This window comes from Cheilinus undulatus, linkage group 4, assembly GCF_018320785.1.
Source record: "Cheilinus undulatus linkage group 4, ASM1832078v1, whole genome shotgun sequence".
Taxonomy (NCBI): domain Eukaryota; kingdom Metazoa; phylum Chordata; class Actinopteri; order Labriformes; family Labridae; genus Cheilinus; species Cheilinus undulatus.
In genome coordinates, this window is record NC_054868.1 from 21,727,912 (window position 1) to 21,747,969 (window position 20,058).

The 20,058-nt window shown below is 40.4% G+C and overlaps 2 protein-coding genes across 3 annotated transcripts; both read right to left on the reverse strand.

Moving 5' to 3' along the window:
- Positions 1-206: 206 nt before the first annotated feature.
- atp5pd (ATP synthase peripheral stalk subunit d) lies at positions 207-7,639 on the reverse strand. Its single transcript, XM_041784121.1, has 6 exons — positions 7,554-7,639; positions 6,429-6,559; positions 5,095-5,191; positions 4,753-4,824; positions 2,803-2,865; positions 207-384 (listed from the first exon to the last, which is right to left on the reverse strand). Exons 2-6 carry the CDS (start codon positions 6,548-6,550, stop codon positions 253-255), a joined length of 486 nt encoding a protein of 161 aa, XP_041640055.1. The 5' UTR covers positions 6,551-6,559; positions 7,554-7,639; the 3' UTR covers positions 207-252.
- Positions 7,640-9,579: 1,940 nt separating this feature from the next.
- On the reverse strand, positions 9,580-11,029 carry LOC121508982 (homeobox protein MSH-C-like). 2 transcript variants are annotated; one of them, XM_041786133.1, is made up of 2 exons: positions 10,609-11,029; positions 9,580-9,995 (listed from the first exon to the last, which is right to left on the reverse strand). In XM_041786133.1, exons 1-2 carry the CDS (start codon positions 11,027-11,029, stop codon positions 9,580-9,582), a joined length of 837 nt encoding a protein of 278 aa, XP_041642067.1. The 2 variants fall into 2 exon arrangements, with proteins under 2 accessions (XP_041642067.1, XP_041642068.1); XM_041786134.1 differs by having other exon boundaries at positions 9,580-9,991; positions 10,605-11,008.
- Positions 11,030-20,058: the final 9,029 nt, after the last annotated feature.

The window sequence follows — 20,058 nt, forward strand, 5'->3', positions numbered from 1 at the left end:
ACACAATAACCTCGATGACTCACACCCATTAAGTGATTAAAGTCATACCATGGAGGTGTACAAAGTAAATTGGCAGCCTTATTGAATATCATGTATTAGTCAAATTACGCCTCCTAGTGGGCAGTATGAGCAACATCTCAATCTCAGACCCATACAAAAACACAGATATAATATTTCATAGGTTTATACATAATGAAACAAACACATTTTCTTTTTAAATACATAATCTTTATTGTGTGTCCAGTAAGGGATTTACAGTTCAGCAATGGGTTTGTGGGGCCAGTAGGGATATTTGACCTTATCCAACTTAGTCTCTGGGAAAGCATCGTTGAGGTCTTCGATGGTCATCTGTTCGAAGGGGACCATGTTCTTAAACTTCTCCAACTGAGGACAAACAAAGAGAAGAAAATATTTAAAAATTAAGTAAAACGCAGCAGCTTGACTTCTTACTGGTTTTAACAGACAACATCCTATCACCCCCATCTTGGCATCCTAACATTGGCTCCCTGTAGGTTTTAGAATTGATTCTAAGATTTTACTCTTCACTTTTAAAGCAGTTAAGGGCCCAGCTCCAAGCTTCTTAACAGAACTTTTAACCCATTATGAGCCAGGCCATAGTCTCAGACCCCAGATGTGATCTTCCGTCTTTTACAGTCTCCTTCTTTTTGTCAGTTTTCTCTCCTAAATTCTCCTCTTCTTCCTCAAATTTTACCTTAAAGCATATATCTCTGGTTTTCTCTTCTTTGTATTTTATGTTTTGTTTGGTTCCTAAGGCTATATCTTCACTTCTCCTATTTTATTTAAGAGCTTTTACTTCCTGCCTCCACCTTTATTGTTTTTACTTCTTTTTGCTGTAGTATCCATTCCACCTGATTATCATCATTATGATTATAATGATTAATATTCTATAGTTTCAATTTGTCTCAATTTTGTATTATAACCTATTCATTTCTACACATTTTAGTTGTTTCTCTTTGATTCTTACTGTTTTGACTTCCATTCCTTGCTGTCTCTTCATAATACTTTAAATGCTGTTAAATTTCTGGTCCTTAGGTCTCCTTTTATCTGGTTCAGTTCCTCTGTTGCCTGGATTGGTCCAGGTTATTCTGGGATTTTATTCATGGTTTTTACTTCTATTTGAGAATTTTATGATGTCTTTCTAACTTCACGTTTTCGGGCTCTATTGCGTGTCTACTGGGACTATTATAATGTTGGGGTTACAATGCTGGCTGAATTTTACATGGGTTCTTCTGTTGTTGGGTTTTTTTGTCTTTCTTGTTGTGTTCGGTTATGATGCTTTGTCTAAACTGTGATTCTGCCTATTGTCAAAGCACTTTGTAAACCTCTGTTTAAAAGGTGCTATACACAAAGTTATTATTATTAGTAGTAGTAGTATTATTAAATACTGCTTTAGAAACTGTAGCAGCTACTCTCTTACATTGTTAATTTCGTCAACTAAAACTAAGACTAAAAAATAAGTTGAATACCATTTTTCCACAAGGAAGAATAGACTATGACTAGCTTAAAATAGATCTTTTGTGATAAGAACTGAAGAAAAGTTTAGTTTTAGTCAAGAAGACTAAAATGAGACTCAAGTGCACTGGACTGTGGGACATTTAAAAAGTATATTTTTCTACTGTGCATATAAGGTATGTCAGTGTTTTCATTAGTGTATTTCAAATCTAGTATTATCAGAGGGCTAATATGAATCATTTACATTTATATTCATTTTACAATTTTGTTGATTAAATTAGTTTGTAGAAAATAAACATTGCAACTTAAACAGGGTTCCTACAGCTTAAGGCAAGTTAATTTCAAGACTTTTAAAGACTTTTTTAATGCCATTTGAAATCAAACTTAAGGCCAACTTCACTATAAACAGAAATGGCCTCGTACACATTGCCTGGTAAGCAGACTCTGATATGAGGCCCCCAAATACCCCCCCTTCCGCCATCTCAGTATTACAATAACACATAAAGAGTCTGTGCAAATTGCACAGAGAGAGAGAGAAAGAGAGAGAGGGAGAACAAGCACGCACTGCGTGCACCTCATTGATCATGGATGGCGCTGATCTCCAAAAATAGATATCGTGAGGGTTGATTTACTAATGTAACAGCCATGTAAAGTTTTTGTTTGGTCAACACTGTATATACACATTACCTCGATCACATTTATCATACAAACTATGGACTGACGTGCAGAGAGAGAGAGAAGAAAACAAGCATCAAAGTGAGGCCCCCCACGATGCGCAAGGCCCTGCGCATTATGTGTAGTTTCAGTCTAGGCAGGGGTGGGCCTGCTAGTACTGCTTTCGGCCATGAAGAAAAATCTTGGTTGGACAGCCCATTTTTGTTGAATTTACACTTTCCCATGTTGCCCAAAGTTGCGACATGAACGACGTGCATCTGCTCTCTGAGCCCCGGCTGCAACCACATCACTGTTTTGCAACCGCTATCGTGATTGCGCGATGTTAACACGAGAGTCATTCGGTATATTATTTTAAAAAAATAAATGGTACCATTTATTTTGAGATCTGAGACTATTTACAATCATAAAATCCTACTTATCATGTGTCAACATTTTTTAGAAGACTTTTGAAAGACTGATTTAAGACATTTTAATGCCAATTAAGGCCTTATTTTTAGATTCATGAATTCAATGCCTTTAAGACTTAAGGATCTGCGGGAACCCTGTTACAGTAAAGAATAAAATCTAAGGACTAAGGGTTATTTTAAGGCCAGAAGGCATTTAAATCAAAAGACTAAATATCCCATGGCTGTCAAAATAAATACTGCTCTTTACCTCTTTCTCATACTGAGTGATGCGGGCCTTGGATCCCTCAATGTAAGCTGATGCATTTTGGTTCTGTGAAGGAAAAGTGAACAGATTAAATCTGACAAGATCAAATAAACAAAATGAACACCAAATCATGAAAAACTTAAAATCAATCCTGTTGTGACTCGTTTCTTTTTGCCTTAACACTGTTACTGTAAAGCCCAGTTCAGACTAAAGATTCACGACGATACAAGTTGAAACTTGCAACTGCTTTTAATGTTTCACTCTTTGATGTTGTAAACACCTCTCAGTTCACACTGCTGCAATTGAAGAAAACTGTGCATCGTTTCCATGGCAATAACTCTTACAGTCACCTGCACAGGTATCATTTATTCTGAAGCTAGTGCACATTAAATCTATCTCTACAAGAGGGACAGTACTGCACATTAGAGTTGTTCTGATTCTGATACCAGTATTGGGAATACATCCGATACTGCTTAAAAAGCAGGTATTGGTATCTGCGAGTACACATGTTTATGCACCAATTCAATAACATTTTGTTCAACTTTAAATTTTGCTTTGTTTAACCATGCTAAATGTTAGCATTAAAAACCGAAAATCTATTCTTCTTTGCTGCTGGAAACACTGCATGCATGGGCTACCATGTTTAGAGCAGCAAAGAAAAAGCAACGTTCCACATCCAGTTTCAACATCAAGTGTTTGGGAGAACATGCTAAAATATACAAAAAAATCTTTTTTTTGGAAATATCTCAGTTAAAACAAACTGCTCTTTAGATATTCAATCTGTGAACTTGAATTAGAATACAGCACTGCTCATTTTCTTTGAAAGACAAAACTTTAAAATAAATGTAAACTAGAAAAGCACTCTGAAAGCGCAGACCTCTGCCATTAGCCCTAACTCCCAATAGTAAAGAATCCTTTACAAAATTCCTGGATCCAGATGGTGATCCGGATCAGTCTCAAAATCCAAACAGTTCTTCCTAAAGCCATTTCTGACATTTCCTGAAAATTTCATCAAAATCCATCCGTGACTTTTTGAGTTATGTTGTTAACAAACTAACAAATTAACTAACAAACAAACCCTGCTGATCACATAACCTCCTTGGCAGAGGTAACTAGTCACTGGATCCTAGATCTCTGGATGTATGGAATAAATTATAATCTTGTACAAAATTAACAGCTCTTTTACAAAAAGATACATGCCTTGCTTTAAAAAAATTACTGTTTGAATGATCTTTCCCATTGTCCTGTGTTAGTCATTTTTGGAGAAATGAAGCCACACTTTTGACCACTTTAGTCTGTTTTTGTGACGGTTCACTAGAAATGGGTATTATTACGGTACTACTGTATCCTGGGGTTTTAATAATATCCACGGTGTTGCTTTAATTGACATCATGAAGATTGTGCTGTGTGATGAGCACATATTAATAGTAAATTCCTCGAGAATATGTTAAGATAAAATGTAAATGTTGTCTATGGGTTGAGCCAATTGGAACCAAATCAAAGCTTTTTTGTGTTTATATGTGCTGTAAAATTTCGCTGCCATGCTGATGACAAGTGATTATCAGGAGGATCGATGAGAAAAGAGGTATTTCTAAAATTATTACCCTGACTATGTGACGGAATTGGCATTGATAGCCTTTCAAAACAAGATTTATATTTACCTTTTCACATTTATCTGCTTGCAGCATTCTAAAACTAGCTGTCTGCTACTTAAGAGGCTTCATCGCTTGCAACTACATAAGACAGCTTGATTCAAGCTGTAACAGCTCGGTTCAGACTGCTGTGACTCTCGTCAGCGGCACTCTAAAACTGTTGCGTCACAAATCTTTGGTCTGAACTGGGATTAAGTCAGAGTCAAAATCAAACTTTTTGTTCAACTGCAACATGTTTTACAAGGGCACAGCCAATCACGTTTTCAGTGAAAACATGGATTTGTCTGGAGTAACTACATACAGCTTCAGTCTCCTGTGCATTGATGGCGCTCGTCTGTGTGTCAACTGGCTCAGGAATCTTCAGGGCACTGAACTGTGAATAGGAAAACATTTATGATTGAACAATGTAACAAACTAACAAGAGCTGCCAAAAATTAAACTGGAAAAAGGATTATAGGGATGCTACAGGCATGTCACTCATCTGTATGTTGGCATGAATTCCCCATTGTGTATCCTGAGACTTGCTTTTACATTATTAACCATTAAGTTATGCACCTTACAACTGAAGTGAAAGTTGCTATGTAGTGCCAGCAGTAGGATTTCAAGACATAACACTTAAATCAAAGAGCTGATTAAGGCTCACCTTCTTCTCAAACTCATCAACCATGCCAGCTTTGGCAACAGCACTCCTGTAGTAGCTCCAGTCGATGGCTGCAGGAGCCTCAGGCAGGGAGGCTAGTCTGGTACGAAAAGAGAAGATGGAGTGTAACTGGATTCTGTCAAATGTATTTTATGTCTTAAACTGTTTGTTTCTCTTGATTTTCCCTTTGCTTATGAACTATAACCTGCCTGTTTTGGCTCTTATTGCTGTCCTTGTAAATCACTTATTATTGATGCTATAACCGGTGAGAAAAAAGTGAAGTCAGTAATTAGAAAACAGATTTAGAGAATCAGAGCAAAAATCTGCAAAATCAGCTTAATAATTTATATATGGTAAAAAGATAATCTAAAGGGAGCAACCTGAAGACTAGACAGTGTTTGCAATCAAGATGCACTGATACAATGTTTCAACATCTATATAAATGCATATTTGCATGACTGACACATCAGTGATCAATAAACAATGTGGCATGAATAGATATCAGTACTAAATATTTACCTGGTGTGTCAAATCAATTTAATGCTGGAATCTAATTCACCTAACTGCTGAATCACAAAGACTTTAAAGGCAGAAGACTTCCCGTACTGAAAAAAATCTGATTTGGTACATGGTCTCTGAATCTATAAGAGAAATGGTAGGCATAAAGGGATTGTTACAACAACAAAAGTGATGGGGAGGGGAAAAAATTGGTATCAGTAAAAACAGTCAGCTAAATTCCCATGGTCCTCATTTTCATTGGTGCATCTCCTTTAATTGCAGATTATACTGAGGAAGGACACCAGTGTTTCCAGAAAATAAACTAAAGGCCCAAACCAATTAACCTGATAACATGCACGAACATCTTAAGAATACAACTAAGCGAAAATTGTTTGTTTTATCTTTAGTCTTTATGTAACTTACAAGACAATGATCCAGAACAACTTAAAATGACACATTTGAGTGTATAAAAGAATTATGAGGTAGAGAAAAGTCAGATTTGAAAAATATGTAATACAAAAAGCATCTGCTCACAGAGTAACAGAGGGATGTCTTTGTAAACAGAACTTTCTTTTTACTCGTTGGCCTTGGCATGGTTACTTTCCCTGTACCTTGCAAAGCAGGTGTTATGAGACCTTGAAATGTGCCTCTCTCTTACTGCATGGAAGATAATTTAGTACTCTGAAATGTTTCCTAGACAGATGGCTGACCAATAAAAAAAAATCACCCATCACAAAGCTACATCAACAGTCAATCTTCAGCTGCACTTTATGTTGCAACATCACACAGTCTCAGAGTTAAGTTCTATACTGGACGACCGAGGTTGATGTAATACTAACTTTGCAGCAATGGCATCACTGCGAGTCTTCAGTGCGTTGAACATGCCCCTCTGGTTGGGTGGAACACGCTCAGCGAACGCCACCCAGTCGATGGCCTTGAGGGCAACACGACGGCCTGCCATCTTGACTATCTGCAAATAAGAAGGAAATATTCTTTAATAAAAACAAATACAGCCATCATCGAGATCAAGGCTACCTCCTGTGGACATAACATGTAATACAAGATATGGGATAAGATAATACTTTACTAATCCCCAGAGGGGAAATCCTGGCATTGCAGCAATACAATAGGAGAGAAAGGTGGTAAGATACAATAACATTTGTAATTGAACAACCTTCTGCATAATGCAAGACAATTCAATATCACAAAAATAGCAGTAAACAAGGTTGAATTAGCACAACTCTAATTAAACTTTATGATGGGGAGAGAATAATAACTCTGGATAACGGTTTTGTTTCAATCACAATCGATTATAGCTGATTTTTTCTGAATAGAAATTAGTTTATGTGGGCAGAGGTACGCTATTTTCCCCTTTGTATTTTTACTGTTTAGTACACTATGTACAGCTAGTCAAAGCACAATTCTGTATTGAGAAAAAAAATATCAATTATCAGTAAGGGAAGATCTGCTTTAGATTGAACATGGACACAAACATTAAAATTCAAGAATACGTGTCCGGCAAAGTCTGAGACAAACCGCGCTGATCAACAGCGTTAAAATCTGCAGGACACAAATGAAGACAATCAATGAAGTTAGTCGGTTTACAGTAAAGTTACCAACGAAAGCCGTGCGGCTGCACACACAGCAAAGCGTGTTTTAATAACTCATAGAGAAGGTAAAAGTGCAAAACATATTAGAGGTAATCAATGACACTGGGCCCTTGACAGTTAGTTCAAATGAAGACCCTGCACAGCTAGCTAACAGCTAACAGCAGCTAAGTCAGTTAGCGCGCTAGCCAAGGTCAGCGAAATCTCTCGGTAACGTCCGTGTCTAGACAAGAAAAGTTGTGGCCATAAGTAAGGCTTATCATATAAAGCATAAAACAATTAATGTTACCAAACAAAGCATAAATTCACAACATTCAACGTATCTGCATTAGTAAACCTTTGAGTAAACGTACTCACCTCGCTGTTTCAAATGACGTTTGGACAGAACAGGACGGAACAGCGGAAGTACCTTTTCTTCCTCGGGAACCTGGAGAAGCAGTGAGTGCGACACCGCCCCCTGTTGGAGTTGATATTTAAGCACAGTGAGCCTCCTGCTGGACAGAGAACGTACAGCAACCACAACCGCCGTCATTAATCATAGACATAAATCAAAACTCAAACCTTTAAGATTTACGGTGTACTTGAACCATATATGAAAAAAATATAACTCACGATAAATAGAAGGTGTGTAGGCCGACTTTATTTCATTAAAACTAACAGAGAACTGGAGCCAAATTTTGTTAGAGAACAAGCTTTTATAATAATTGTAAATATATGTTAAAGAATGCCATAACAATTATATGATATATCATAAAGGGCTGGTTATGAGTTAGAGGCACAAACTGTGAATATGAGTGACAGTGTAGGCTTTTATATTGATGTGTTTGCATCACGTATCAGTTGCAGAACAGTTAAGAAAGCTGACTAATTTTCGCTACTAGATACAATTATTGGGAAAGCATAAGGCTCACTTATGTGTATTAAGGCTGGGCTTCAATACTACACTATTCTATAGAAAGGCATAAGATGCCTTTTTGGAAAAAATTATGCTTAATATCACTCCACACTTATTAAAGTATGGCTTTCTTATCAATGAAATACTGATGAGTCTTTTGAAAGCTTATTTGTGTTGGTTTATAGTGGTGCTGAATTTAGTTTTATTCACATGTACATATACTATGCTGAAAAGGGTGAAATAAAAAAGAAAATATTATAATTCTCTATAAATAAAAAATGTAGCACATGTGATCCTATTACATTAATATTACAGATCATTTCCTGGTGGTTTAATCAGTATGCTATATAATCATGAACTGTAACTCATATTCGAAAAAATATTTTTCGCCATTTTAAATAACAGAATACAACAACAATCCCATAAAGTTAAATATAGTCTGTTTGGAGGATACAAACATTTGCCAAGAAAACGGCTTTCATTAAGAAAATAACTATGTTAACAAATGTCACCTTTGCTGTAAATTTTACAAAGAAGTTAATATTCTTCAGGATTCATTTGGATTGAACTCATTCATCAAAGGGAAAAATAAAAGAATTGGGAAAAATTTAGAAATAAATCACCCACTTTCAAATCTTGTGTAATGTTTATTTACTAGAAATCAGTTTGTACAAGTAACTGAACATTTAGATAAAGAGATTTATGTACACAGTACAGATACAAAGATATTCAATAAATACAATTTCTCCTGCTGCGCTTCACGCGAGGCAGCAGGCCTTTTATCAACACACGTTTTTTTTTTTTTTTTACATTTACAGCAAAAATCCTCAGGAACACGTCACTCCCATGAAGGCCACACTGTGAGAGTAAGAAAATATCTAATACATGTTTTTCCCCAAAAATAATCTCAGCTCCTTGTTTACAAAATGTAGAAAACAAAGCAAACATTCAAGCAGCAGCTGAAAAAAACTGCAGATTCACCAAAAACAGTCACTGCTGAATGAGGAGAAACACTTCAAGTGACATTTTTAAGGCACTGACACCAGTTAAGTACTTTTCTGTTGCTATCAAACATCCTCCGCCGCCTCAGCGGATTATTAGGACTACCTTCCTGTCTGGACACACTTTTCTGTGTCACTGCTGCGCAGCACGGCGGATAGAGTTGACAGAGCTATTTAAGGCATGTCGTTTAAAAACCTGAAATTTACTTTTGGAGTATTGCCTGAAGCCTGTGAATCCACAATCCACAGAACTGGACGCTGATTTAAATTGAGGAGAGCTCGGGCCAATTACGCACACAATTATGGATCATAAATACGTCCAAGGTTTTTTATTGTTCTCTGGAGGTCAGAATCATCCTCTTAACTCCAGATTTAAACTATACAATTGTTTTCTAAGATGCAAAAAAACAGTTTCATTCTCCTTTTTTACGCGTAATGCTGCCATGACAGATATTTCTCTGCCTAAAAACCCGCCAACACAGCACCACTAGGACAAATAGTACATCCCATAAGTGACGGGTCCACTGAACAGTCCTGGAACCGGGAGGCTGGGCCTCGGGAAGCCGTTTGACGGGCCCCATGTCGTTGGAGAGCCCATGTGCGCTCCGAGGGGGAACGGCAGCGCGAATGCGGGTAGGACAGGCTTAGAGGCCAGCTTAAACTTCTCCAGCTCGGCCTCCTGCAGTCTCTTGGCTTTGGCTCTCCTGTTCTGAAACCAGATTTTGACCTGAGTCTCCGTCAGATTGAGAGAGTTGGAGAACTCGGCTCTCTCGGCGATGGAGAGGTACTGCTTCTGACGGAACTTGCGCTCCAGCGCGAGCAGCTGAGAGGTAGTGAAGGGCGTGCGAGGTTTCCTGTTGTTTTTGTGTTTCCGTAGAGTACACTGAGTTGGACTTGAGCTCCCTGTTGGAGAAAAGAAAAAAAGAAAATTAGCTGAAGTTACAAAACAATTTAAGCTTGATGGTTGAGGTGGCAAACAGTCATCACTCTATTAGATGGATGCACGTTTGAGCTTTTAATACAAGGTGGAATCAAAATCTTCACACAGCAGGTAAACACAGACAGGCAGGCAGACTTTACAACAGCATTTGTTTTAGTGAAAGAATAAACTTCTGTACCATAATCATTCAGACCTGTAAGCATTCATTTTGGTTTGACAGCAAGAACCTTAAGATTTTTCTCTTTACCTTTGCTCGGGTACAATACTCAGATGTTTGAGAAAATATGCGATATGCCCAGGAAATGTGCAATATTAAAAAAAAAAACAACTCACACACACACAAAGGAATCAGAAGGTTTTAGTAGCTCAGCACCTCTGTTTATGAGAGGGCAAAAACTTTTACGCACACTCCGTAGCGCCATTTTGGCACATTAATACATCTTTGAAACTGAAATTAATCACCATCCAGAGTATCTACAGTCCAGTGAGACTTGATTGTTATTTGCTTTCTATGTAATTGACAGACAAATAAATGCAGTGCGCGAACTCCTCGGAGGAGTAAAGGTACGGACTTACGCGGCGGAGTGGAGAAGGAGGATGTCTGGAACCAAGTGCTCTGATCTTTCTCACAAAACTGCGGGCTGTCCTCGCTGGAGCTGCTGGAAACACCCTGTGAACTCTCCGCGGACGCTTTCCTCTCCGCGTAAAGAGTCCTTGGAGAGAACTGCGCGCCCTGTCCGGCCGAGGGTTTCGGCTGGACCAGAGCTAAATCTGATGGGGAGTAAGAAGTCCGACAGGTGGTCTTCTTGGAAATCAACGACTCCACGCTAAACGGGAGGCTGCTCCGCTGGAGTTTGAATCCCTTTTCGGTGGTCATGTCTTTGGGCTGAAGCTCCTCGCCCTCCGTGTCCGTGTCCTCTTTCTGATGAAGCTGTTTGGCGTCTCGAGACGGCGACCCCTGCACAGGATTCATCATGACGCAAGGCGATGGGGCCATGCACCTCCGTGTGGCCCGTTCTGAGGCGTGGATGTGTACCTACAGTGTCCGATGTGCGTTTACGCGCTGTCAGCGGTGCCCAGTAGCCTTTACGCGCTGTACGGGGTCGTCTATAAAAGGACAGGGGCTGTTCCCCCTTCCAGGTCCCACCAATCAGTGTGTCGAGTTGGCCTCGTGACGTCTCAGAGTGCGGTTTTGATTGGCCCACTGCCTCCAAAGGGAACATCAAGAGGCCTTTGAAAGGAAGGAGAAGTTAATCATACAGACCCCATGCGGCGCGGGGCCATTGATGGCCCTCACAAAATGGCTTAGAGCAATTTTAGCGCAATTAAGCAGTGGGGAGGACTCTTCTGACTATTTACATCCATTAACCGTGCACTGCATCGGGACCATTCACTGAATTATTCTCGCCATTGTAAAGCTGAGTAGGAAATGTCAATATCAGAGTATTACTTTAATCAAAGAAAGACCACTAACGCCCTTTTAGTCCATCAATAGAGTTGATTATTACCTGTATATGCGCAAGAGCTTGACTTAAAGGCAATCAAATAAGTCTGAAAACAAGAGCGAGTAAAACAAAGAATCAAATGAGAAAAGGTGCACCAAGGATAGAAATTGATTAGGTATGACTGTTGGTCACACAGCATTACAGCAATTTAAGGGCTGTCAGGGGCTCTTCTCGCCTCACAATGGCCTCAGTTGAGAAGCAACAGGCGTTTTCTTTCAGCAGGTCAGACTATTTAATAAGCCAGACAAGTTGTGTTTTCGAGGCGCCAGGCTCGGTGGGATCAAACAGGAAGATACCTCGGGGAGGAAAAAGGCGAACGGTTAACTCCACTTAACCAATTGTCCTCCAAATATTTCATAGTCCGCTGCATGAGGCTGCAGAAGGAGGCAGAGCTGACTGTTAACTGTTTCACGTCTAGTCTGAGAGCCACCAGGTCAGAGGTAATTCATGGAGATGTTTCTAAAGTTTACAGCAGAAAAAACACTGTCAAAGTTAACACTGGATAGGAGAAAGAACTGTTTGTTCCTTATTTAAAACCTTCATTCTTATGTATTAACATTGGGTTGAAAGAACTGCATCAACATTTGTCAAGACTAACTAATCCATCAGTATTTGCAGTTCATTAATGAAAATCCATGCAGTCAGCATCCAGACACTTGTATGACTGGGAAAATATTTTAAGGAAAACACCTGCAGTCAACAACATAGTCTCACCGCTTTAGCTCCACTGCAAGGTGTGTCTTCCCCTTTGGCTTCATTTTCACTCTCTAAAGTTACACTAAATTTCTTGCAGACAACATAGTCTCATTGGCTAGATGCCACAATTACCAGCCAATCACCACTTCAGCATGGCCGCCACTGACGCAATAAGTGTATGTTTGTTTGCTGCTACTGTGTTGCTCTGTGGTGTCTCTCATGCTGATAGAGCTAGGGCTACATTTTAAAAATTTCCTTCATATTTCTGATCGTTTAATTCTATTTTGCCACATTGAATAGATTTTGTATTTCATAACAATAAATCCATATCTGTTCCAAATAGCGATTATCTGTCTCATGAATTACTAATAATCTGTACTGGCCCTGGACAAGCAACATCAGTCAACCCCTATTTTAAACTTTAAATGTAAGCATGCATAGAATAAGAGGAGTGCAGGGCAGACTGGTACAGTGCTGCAGTCCTGCATGCACGTGCCACTGCAGATCTACCTAGCAGTGAGTGCAGGTTGGATTTGTTTCGAGCCAGTTCTTGATTTGGGTTTTGAAGGTGGCATATGTAGGGCATTCACATAAAGCAGGTGGTAAACTGTTCCCGATGTCACTGACAGCATAAACTGTCCAAAGGTGTGTAAAGTAGTTCGACCCTTAATTTATCATATTAAGAGAACTGCAAAGTCTGTCATATAATAATAAAGTATTTTGAAGAAGCTCATTGCTGTGCTAACGAAGACATAAACTCTGCAACACCTCACGATTACAGTAATCTAAACTCATCTTTCATGTCACCTTTCACCCTGACATATGTCACATTTAACACAGCAGCAGATTGGCCTTCTGGACATAATCAGTCCAATTTGACAAAAAAAAAAAAAAAAAAAGGTGAAATTAGCAGACATTAGTTAACCTGAGAACTTCATTTCTACTCCTATTTAATGGCCTCATTAGCTGATTTTATGCTAAATTGCTTGACCGTTAAAACATTTCACATTAGCTATTTAAATGTTTTTTAACTTCTTTGCTAAGCAGTACTGACAATCTACTGCTTTAAATCAGCTGTTTGATTCAAAAACATGACTTGAAAAAACAACGGCCCACTGGAGAATTCCTGTATTGTGTCTGCCTATCATCTGCTTTTCAAAAGCCCTCAGGTGCAAAGAACTATTTAACCCCCGGTCAGGTAAGAGACTCTGGTTGATGACTGAACTTGAGTAGATCCTGATGTTGAGTCCGCTCCTTCATTTTCTTTCCGACAAAGTCGGCCTCTTCGCACACTGTGGGCCTCTCGTCACCCAGCTGGTTTGGGTTTGAATCCCAGTGACCGTGCATGTCCTTCCTTCTATCTTCTCTCCAAACTGTCGTGCGAGAAGGGGATGAGATTCGGACTCATACAGAGATTCATCGGATACAGGTACACCCAGAGATAAATCTACACGAGACACACGGTTACCTCTCCTCCCCTGGTGTTTGGTTTAGTGTATTTAGCTTTGGGCCCCCTCTCCCCTACCCCAGAAGACATTTCTGTAACAGCATGCAGGGGAGTGAGCAGTGTCAGAAGGTGTTAGTGAGTTTGAAAGCAGATCAGTCCTTCAAGGTCGGGGCGAGCTCGTTCCCCTCAGAAATGAGAACTTTCTTTCGTGTTAGTGCGGGGGCCACTTTCAGTGCTCTCATGCTTCGTTGAACCCACTTAGCCGGGTCATAAAGAGCGAGGGCCAAGTGAGAAAACAACTTTTCGTGCTCGTAACAAGATTGTCAAAACGATGATTCAGGTGATGCACTCAGACTTTGTGGGAGTCCAGGTGAGCTGGTGTAAATTGTGGCGAAGCCCTCAGACAAACACGTCCTTTAGAGCAGCAGGCGAGCCGTGGAACCCAATCCCTGTGAGATGTGTCGACAGAGGCACAAAGAGCTGCAGCTACAGGCCTCGGTGAGATGGACACTTTGCTGACATGACAGAGCAGAGATGTAGACAAGTGTGTCATGAGATGTCACTTTTACACTGCTCTCTTTTCTCTCTTAAATCAGCAGAATTACTGATGGGATTAGGTGCAGGAATTACAGGTAAATGGAGTATTTCTATGAGCACATTAGTCGTCATGTCATTGTGAAATGAAGTGGGAATAACCCGTGAGATTTTTTGCTGTTCATGTGACATCCTCTCATAAGGTGCTCTCCACTTCACATCAGTTTAAATAGCTAGCTCCATGATTGCTCACTGCTGTGGAAAAAAGTTTTGACCTTTCATTTGACTTAACAAGTTGATCCGAGCCACATCAGACCGCCTTCGATCGTGCACTTAAACGCCAGTTTGACATTTTTCTGCCAAAGCCACTTCCTCTTGTGGCATCAGAGCGCCCTGTGTTTGAATGTTGGGTAATGAGGGAAATATTCCTGTCGTGCTGGAGCGGAGGGAGCAAATTGCCTCCATCATGGCTTCTTTTTTGGACTGTAAAAAAGCAATCAGGAGGTGGTGTGTCTGTTAGAAGTCAAACCATTCATTTCTTCTGACTCTAATTTGCATCTCTAACTCAAGCTTTAATTAATGTTTGCTCATACGTTCATAACTACATTTTTAAATAGCATCTTTAACACTGTTTGTTTTTCTTTAGATCTTCAGCAGCAGCTGTTTTTTTTTCTCTTTCATAGAGAGGGATCCTCCTGAGCTCTGCTGCCAACAGAGATCGTTAAGGACAAAAACCACAAGAGGTGACAATGCAATTGGCAATTTTTGTCTGGCTTTGCTGTCGGCCATAGAAATCCACATTCTTGAGGAAAGTCTCGAGACAATGTGAGTGGGCGAGTTAGGTTGAGGACTGGGGACGAGGAACTTTGTGTGGCTACTCCGTGGTTTCATTCACAAACCCAAGAATGTCGCCACAATCTCATACGCTCCCTCGCAGCCAAAGCTGGGATCCAGAAGATTTGAGAATAAAAACTGAAGGCAGCAGCATCAATTTTCCCTTTTTTTACTGCTGCTCTCAAATCCCAGCAAGGCCAAAACCAGTAACTATTGTATAAATTACAGCGATTTGGAGAGTATCATATGAAAATCTTTCTTTACACATCATAAAAATGTATTAGCTTGAAATTTAAACTGGGTGCGAAAAACATGACCTTTATTGCCAACCCTTTTTCACCATTTTTATTTCATCGTTAAATTTCGGAAGACTGCTTCTGAGTTATTGACATTTGAGATAATAATGTAAGTTAATTTGAGTTACAATTAAGAACAAGGAGCATCAGTTTTGCTAACTCGTGTTTCTTCATTGTGAAATGCAGGAAAGTCAACTTTCTGGGTTGGAATTTGTTACACATTGCCTCCTTAAATCCCCAAGCTGACCCCACACGGGTAAGTTTTGGCCTATTTTTTATTTAATGGAGTTAGAATTATGATGGAATTTCATTCTGATTAACTGTATTAAATGTTAATAGGTACAGCAAACTACAATCTAAAAAGTGTATTTGATATTTTGTTGAAGTAATGTAATATTTTGCATGAATATAATCTAGTTTTGTGCTTCAGTGGTGGTCAACTCGCAACTTAAAATAGCAAGTTGTTCCTTTCACACGAAGAATTGAACTCAGGTAAAGCGCGCCAGGATTGCCTGGGTGTTTGCTTAAAGTTCATGTAAAGAGAAATCCAAACTTTGTGTCTTAACACACTAGATATGTTGGAATAAGGTTGCTATAAACATGTGAAAACCCTGACTTATACGTGTGACTGAAGTTTTTGATATAGAGTGTGAGAAAGTTTTTCACCACCTATCTGGTTTGGTTTTATGAGGGCAGGGCAGCTATAGGAGCCCATGACATCACCTGTCTTGATGGGGAATCACCCCAACCCCACCGCTATAATCATGTAAAATCACAGAGCAGCTCATCTTAATACGGTCTGTTGTTAGCCAATGTCAACATCTTAACAGCCAGCTACATGCTGTTTTCTTTCAATATAAATTGAAATTTGGTAAATTTCCCAAATCTGTTAGCCATGGTGGCCTACAGGTCATTAAGTGTCATAACAGAGAGAGTTGTGCCAGAAAACAGTAAATTTAATCCCCAACTTCTGTCATTCTGCTCTGGAGCCAGTCAGCTGTGCTCTGATCAGAAGTGTTTTTTTTTTTTGAGAGGATTATATTTCTCCTTGAGTGGGTATGGCTTCAGCTCATTCAAGCAACACACCCACACCATCCTAGAGATATTAGAGAAGTTTTTCATAACTCAAATTTGGCCTGGCAGTTCATAACGCAGTGGCCTATCATATACAACAAACCCAAAATGAAGATCTAATATCACTTTACAGGGACTTAAATCTGCAGAGTTTTTCCAGAGTGCATTTAGGTATAAGACACTTCTGCACCATGAGTGAAGTTAATGACTCAGTTAGAGAAGTCCCACCTGTGGGGACTAAATGAAACATTATAATGAGCATGTATAGCACTCTCCAGAAGTGCACTTTCTTGACCAAATGCACCTTACTGTCTCACTTTAGGGTTAAAAAACTTTTTTTGTTTTAAAATACTTCTAGGACAACAGCTAGCAGAGGTACTGATTTGTCCACAGGTGGTGCAGAAATTGACAAAAAAAAATCTCGCTGTAGTTACTTTCAGTATTTTAAAACATATTTGAGTATTTGAATTTTCAAAATTACAGCAACATTTGATTTTTGATTTGGATTTTTTGTCACCATTTCCAGTACTTAAATCTCCATCAAACTCCCCATAAAAACCTTCTATAAGTCAGCAAGTCTTTCAGTTAATGCTACTGAATACAGTCCAAACTGTGATGCCTGTCTTGATAGTGATAATGTTATTGCAGGCACCAGAGGTCAGAACAAATGGTGTGTTTGAATATCCTGAGATTACAATTTCAAAGTCCTCCCCATGAGCAGAGGAACAATGGAGAGGGTGGGAAGTTAAAAAAGCGGGGTCTCTTTCAAATAAACAAGCATGGCTTGATCATGAATAGAGCTGCAACTGAGCAGCCGGATTGGTTCTCAGAAGATGGAAAGCAGCAGCTCTGCCCCCTCCCAACTCGTGCACCAACCAAAAGAAGTAAACACAAACAACCTGAGAGAGCCTCGTCGCTATAATTTAGCTCTTTGCTCCATTTCTTTATCCCACTTTAATCTCTGCTGTTCTCCCCTTTCTCTGCTGCTGAACAGAGCATGGACGGGAAAGTAGACGGGGGGTGAGGCCTCCCCCTCCTTTTTTCTGCTATTGCTTAATGAGCCTGAAAATACAATTGCACTGTTCTCACTGTGAAGGTAGCCTGCAGGCTAGTGTAAATTAGCGGTGCGAGGAAGCCTCGAGGGCTGAGTCTTGCTGAGCAGCCAGAATAGAGAGATGCGGAGTGAGGGGAAAATCCTGTTAGGGCAGTGCATGCAGAGGAATCACGGTGCGTTTTCAACCCCACTGGAGCCAACAGGGCCACTTGTTGGAGTGCCGAAAACCCGGGAATCCAACACAACTCACTGATGCTGATGTGTGAGATTTATTGAGCCGTGTGTACTGGAATCCATTATGTGAGATGTCAGTTGTTTGTCCCATTTCAAACCCATAATTCCAGTTGGTTTCACACAATGGCTCTTTTAAGCTGCTACTACAATCATCATTCAATTTAATTTTCTATTCTTCTGCAGATTACGAGGCGAGAGGCGAGTTTCACCCACATCGCATATGTCCTGTCACAAGCTCTGGGTGCTCTTTTGACCGCTCCGCTTGGCATCTGCTGCCCATAGCCTGCCTATATCTGCATTCTAATGCACATATCCTGCTGGGATGTTAACTTTAGGTCCTCTGTAATTGATGGCTTCCACACTTCAGCTCTGTCCCCCCTTCTCCCTGCCGATTGTTGGTATATCTCTGTGGTTTGGGGGTCTTTCAGTCAGCCATTGTTCTTTTATGGAAGAATTATAATAGACTAAAGGAGAGGGAGAAAAGAAGAAGAGAGGAGGGGGGAAAGGAGGGGAGGGGAGAAAATAAAGAGTCACTGCTGATATTTAGTGAACTCTGAAGGGGGAGTTTTCATTCTCATTCTGCAAGTTTGGCACATGCCTTCTGTTACTAAGTGGCAGTGCAGTGAAAGAGCGCCGTGCATTTCCCATTCTGCCGCTCTGCTAGGTGCCTAGACTTACAACCCTGGCAGCTGTTGGGCCGTCTATGCAGCTATACACTCCTCTCCACAGGTGAGCTCCCCTACCAAACTCTCCGTCTCCACTTCACTCAATAGAGCCTTTTTCAAGTCTTTTATCAGCGCGGAGAGGCTGACTTTATGTGTGCCACTCACAGAGACACGATTCATGGAGCTCAAGATTGCAATTAATGCCATGCAGTTCGATTCAGCACGCAGGTGATTTATGTCTTGTTTAAGCAGCGTCTTCTCAAGCCTGATTGGATGCAAGATGTCTTTTTCAAGTCTGTGTGCACTGTAATTACAAGATCCACAAACAAATAAAACAAACATAAGCATCATAGAAACATACTGTTTCTGTGGAGACAAGATTTCTCTGAGGATTATAAGTGATCAAGTAACAAAAACAAACCAGGGGAAATACAGCAAACCATTTCAACAAAAGGAAAATTGTTGTGTCCAATTTTCCCTACATTTGTTGGATATAATGTTGCAAAAATGCAGTTTGTGTTGATGCCAAATTTGAGCCAAAGTGGTTGGGCCTGTATTTCTATACAGCCACAATTGCTTTAAAAGCTATCGGCTGCATTGGTAAGCCACTCTAAATGATGTTGTTGTTTTGGTTTGGGCAGGTTTCAGCACCTTTTTTTTCTGAATCCAGTGGCAGAATATTGTGTTGTTTATTTTCCTCTTCTCTCTTTCTTCTTTGTCTGTGATGCGAGCTGTTACATATTACTCCTGAGGTGTGGTGCCTCTTCCCTCAAAGGCCTCCACTGTTTCCCCCAAACTGCTGCCAAGCTGGGCTATCTTTTCATTTGGTTACTTAAGTGTAATTGCTCCCCTTTGAAGCTTCAGAGAGGCAAATCATTTGCTTTGGCCCCGGGGCAGTAATGGTCACCGAGCCAGCGACCCCCTCCCGGTCCGAGAGCGTCGGAGAGACCGCGAGAGGCCAGCTCCCATACGGAGAAGAAATAATACGGCCAGGGCCGCTCAATTTCACCTCCCTTTTCATCCCATTCTTTGAAAACTTTTTATTAACAACAGCTTTCTCTCTCATACCGGGGCGCCAGGAGAGGGGAGGAGAGGAGGCGGCGGGGGGGGGGCATGAGAGGATATCAGCAGCAGGGAGGAGGGTGAGGGGGTGGCTGTCCCCCTGTAGATGTCTACTAGATTCTCGTACACTTGCGCACTGATCCACACACATACACACATCATCAATAGTGACAGGTCAAGGAGGCATTGAGAAAACAGCATCCCCCTCCCTCCCCCCGCGGTTCACACTGCTAAACAGGGACTCATGTTTCATATGCCACAGGCCTCAGCATACTGGGATTCCTGCTCCATGGCAGCCTTTTCCTGATATGAATATGTTAGCCTGCCTGCCTTTACACAGGTATAACTCGTATATACTCATTGATCTGTATACCTGCTCAGCCCTATTCAGCACAAGACTGCATTTGACTTACTGCCAGAATAACATCGATCAACCTATGACAGGTCTTGGAAATATACTGCAACAGAGCACACAAAGAGCCCATTTGATGCTGAAAATTACTCCAGCACTTACTGTAATTGTGACAATTCTGAGCACACTGACATTGTAATCTCATAATAAGGTAATGGGGGCTGAAACTGTGTACAGGAGTGCGATTAGAAGGGTGTAGCTCTGAGAAACAGG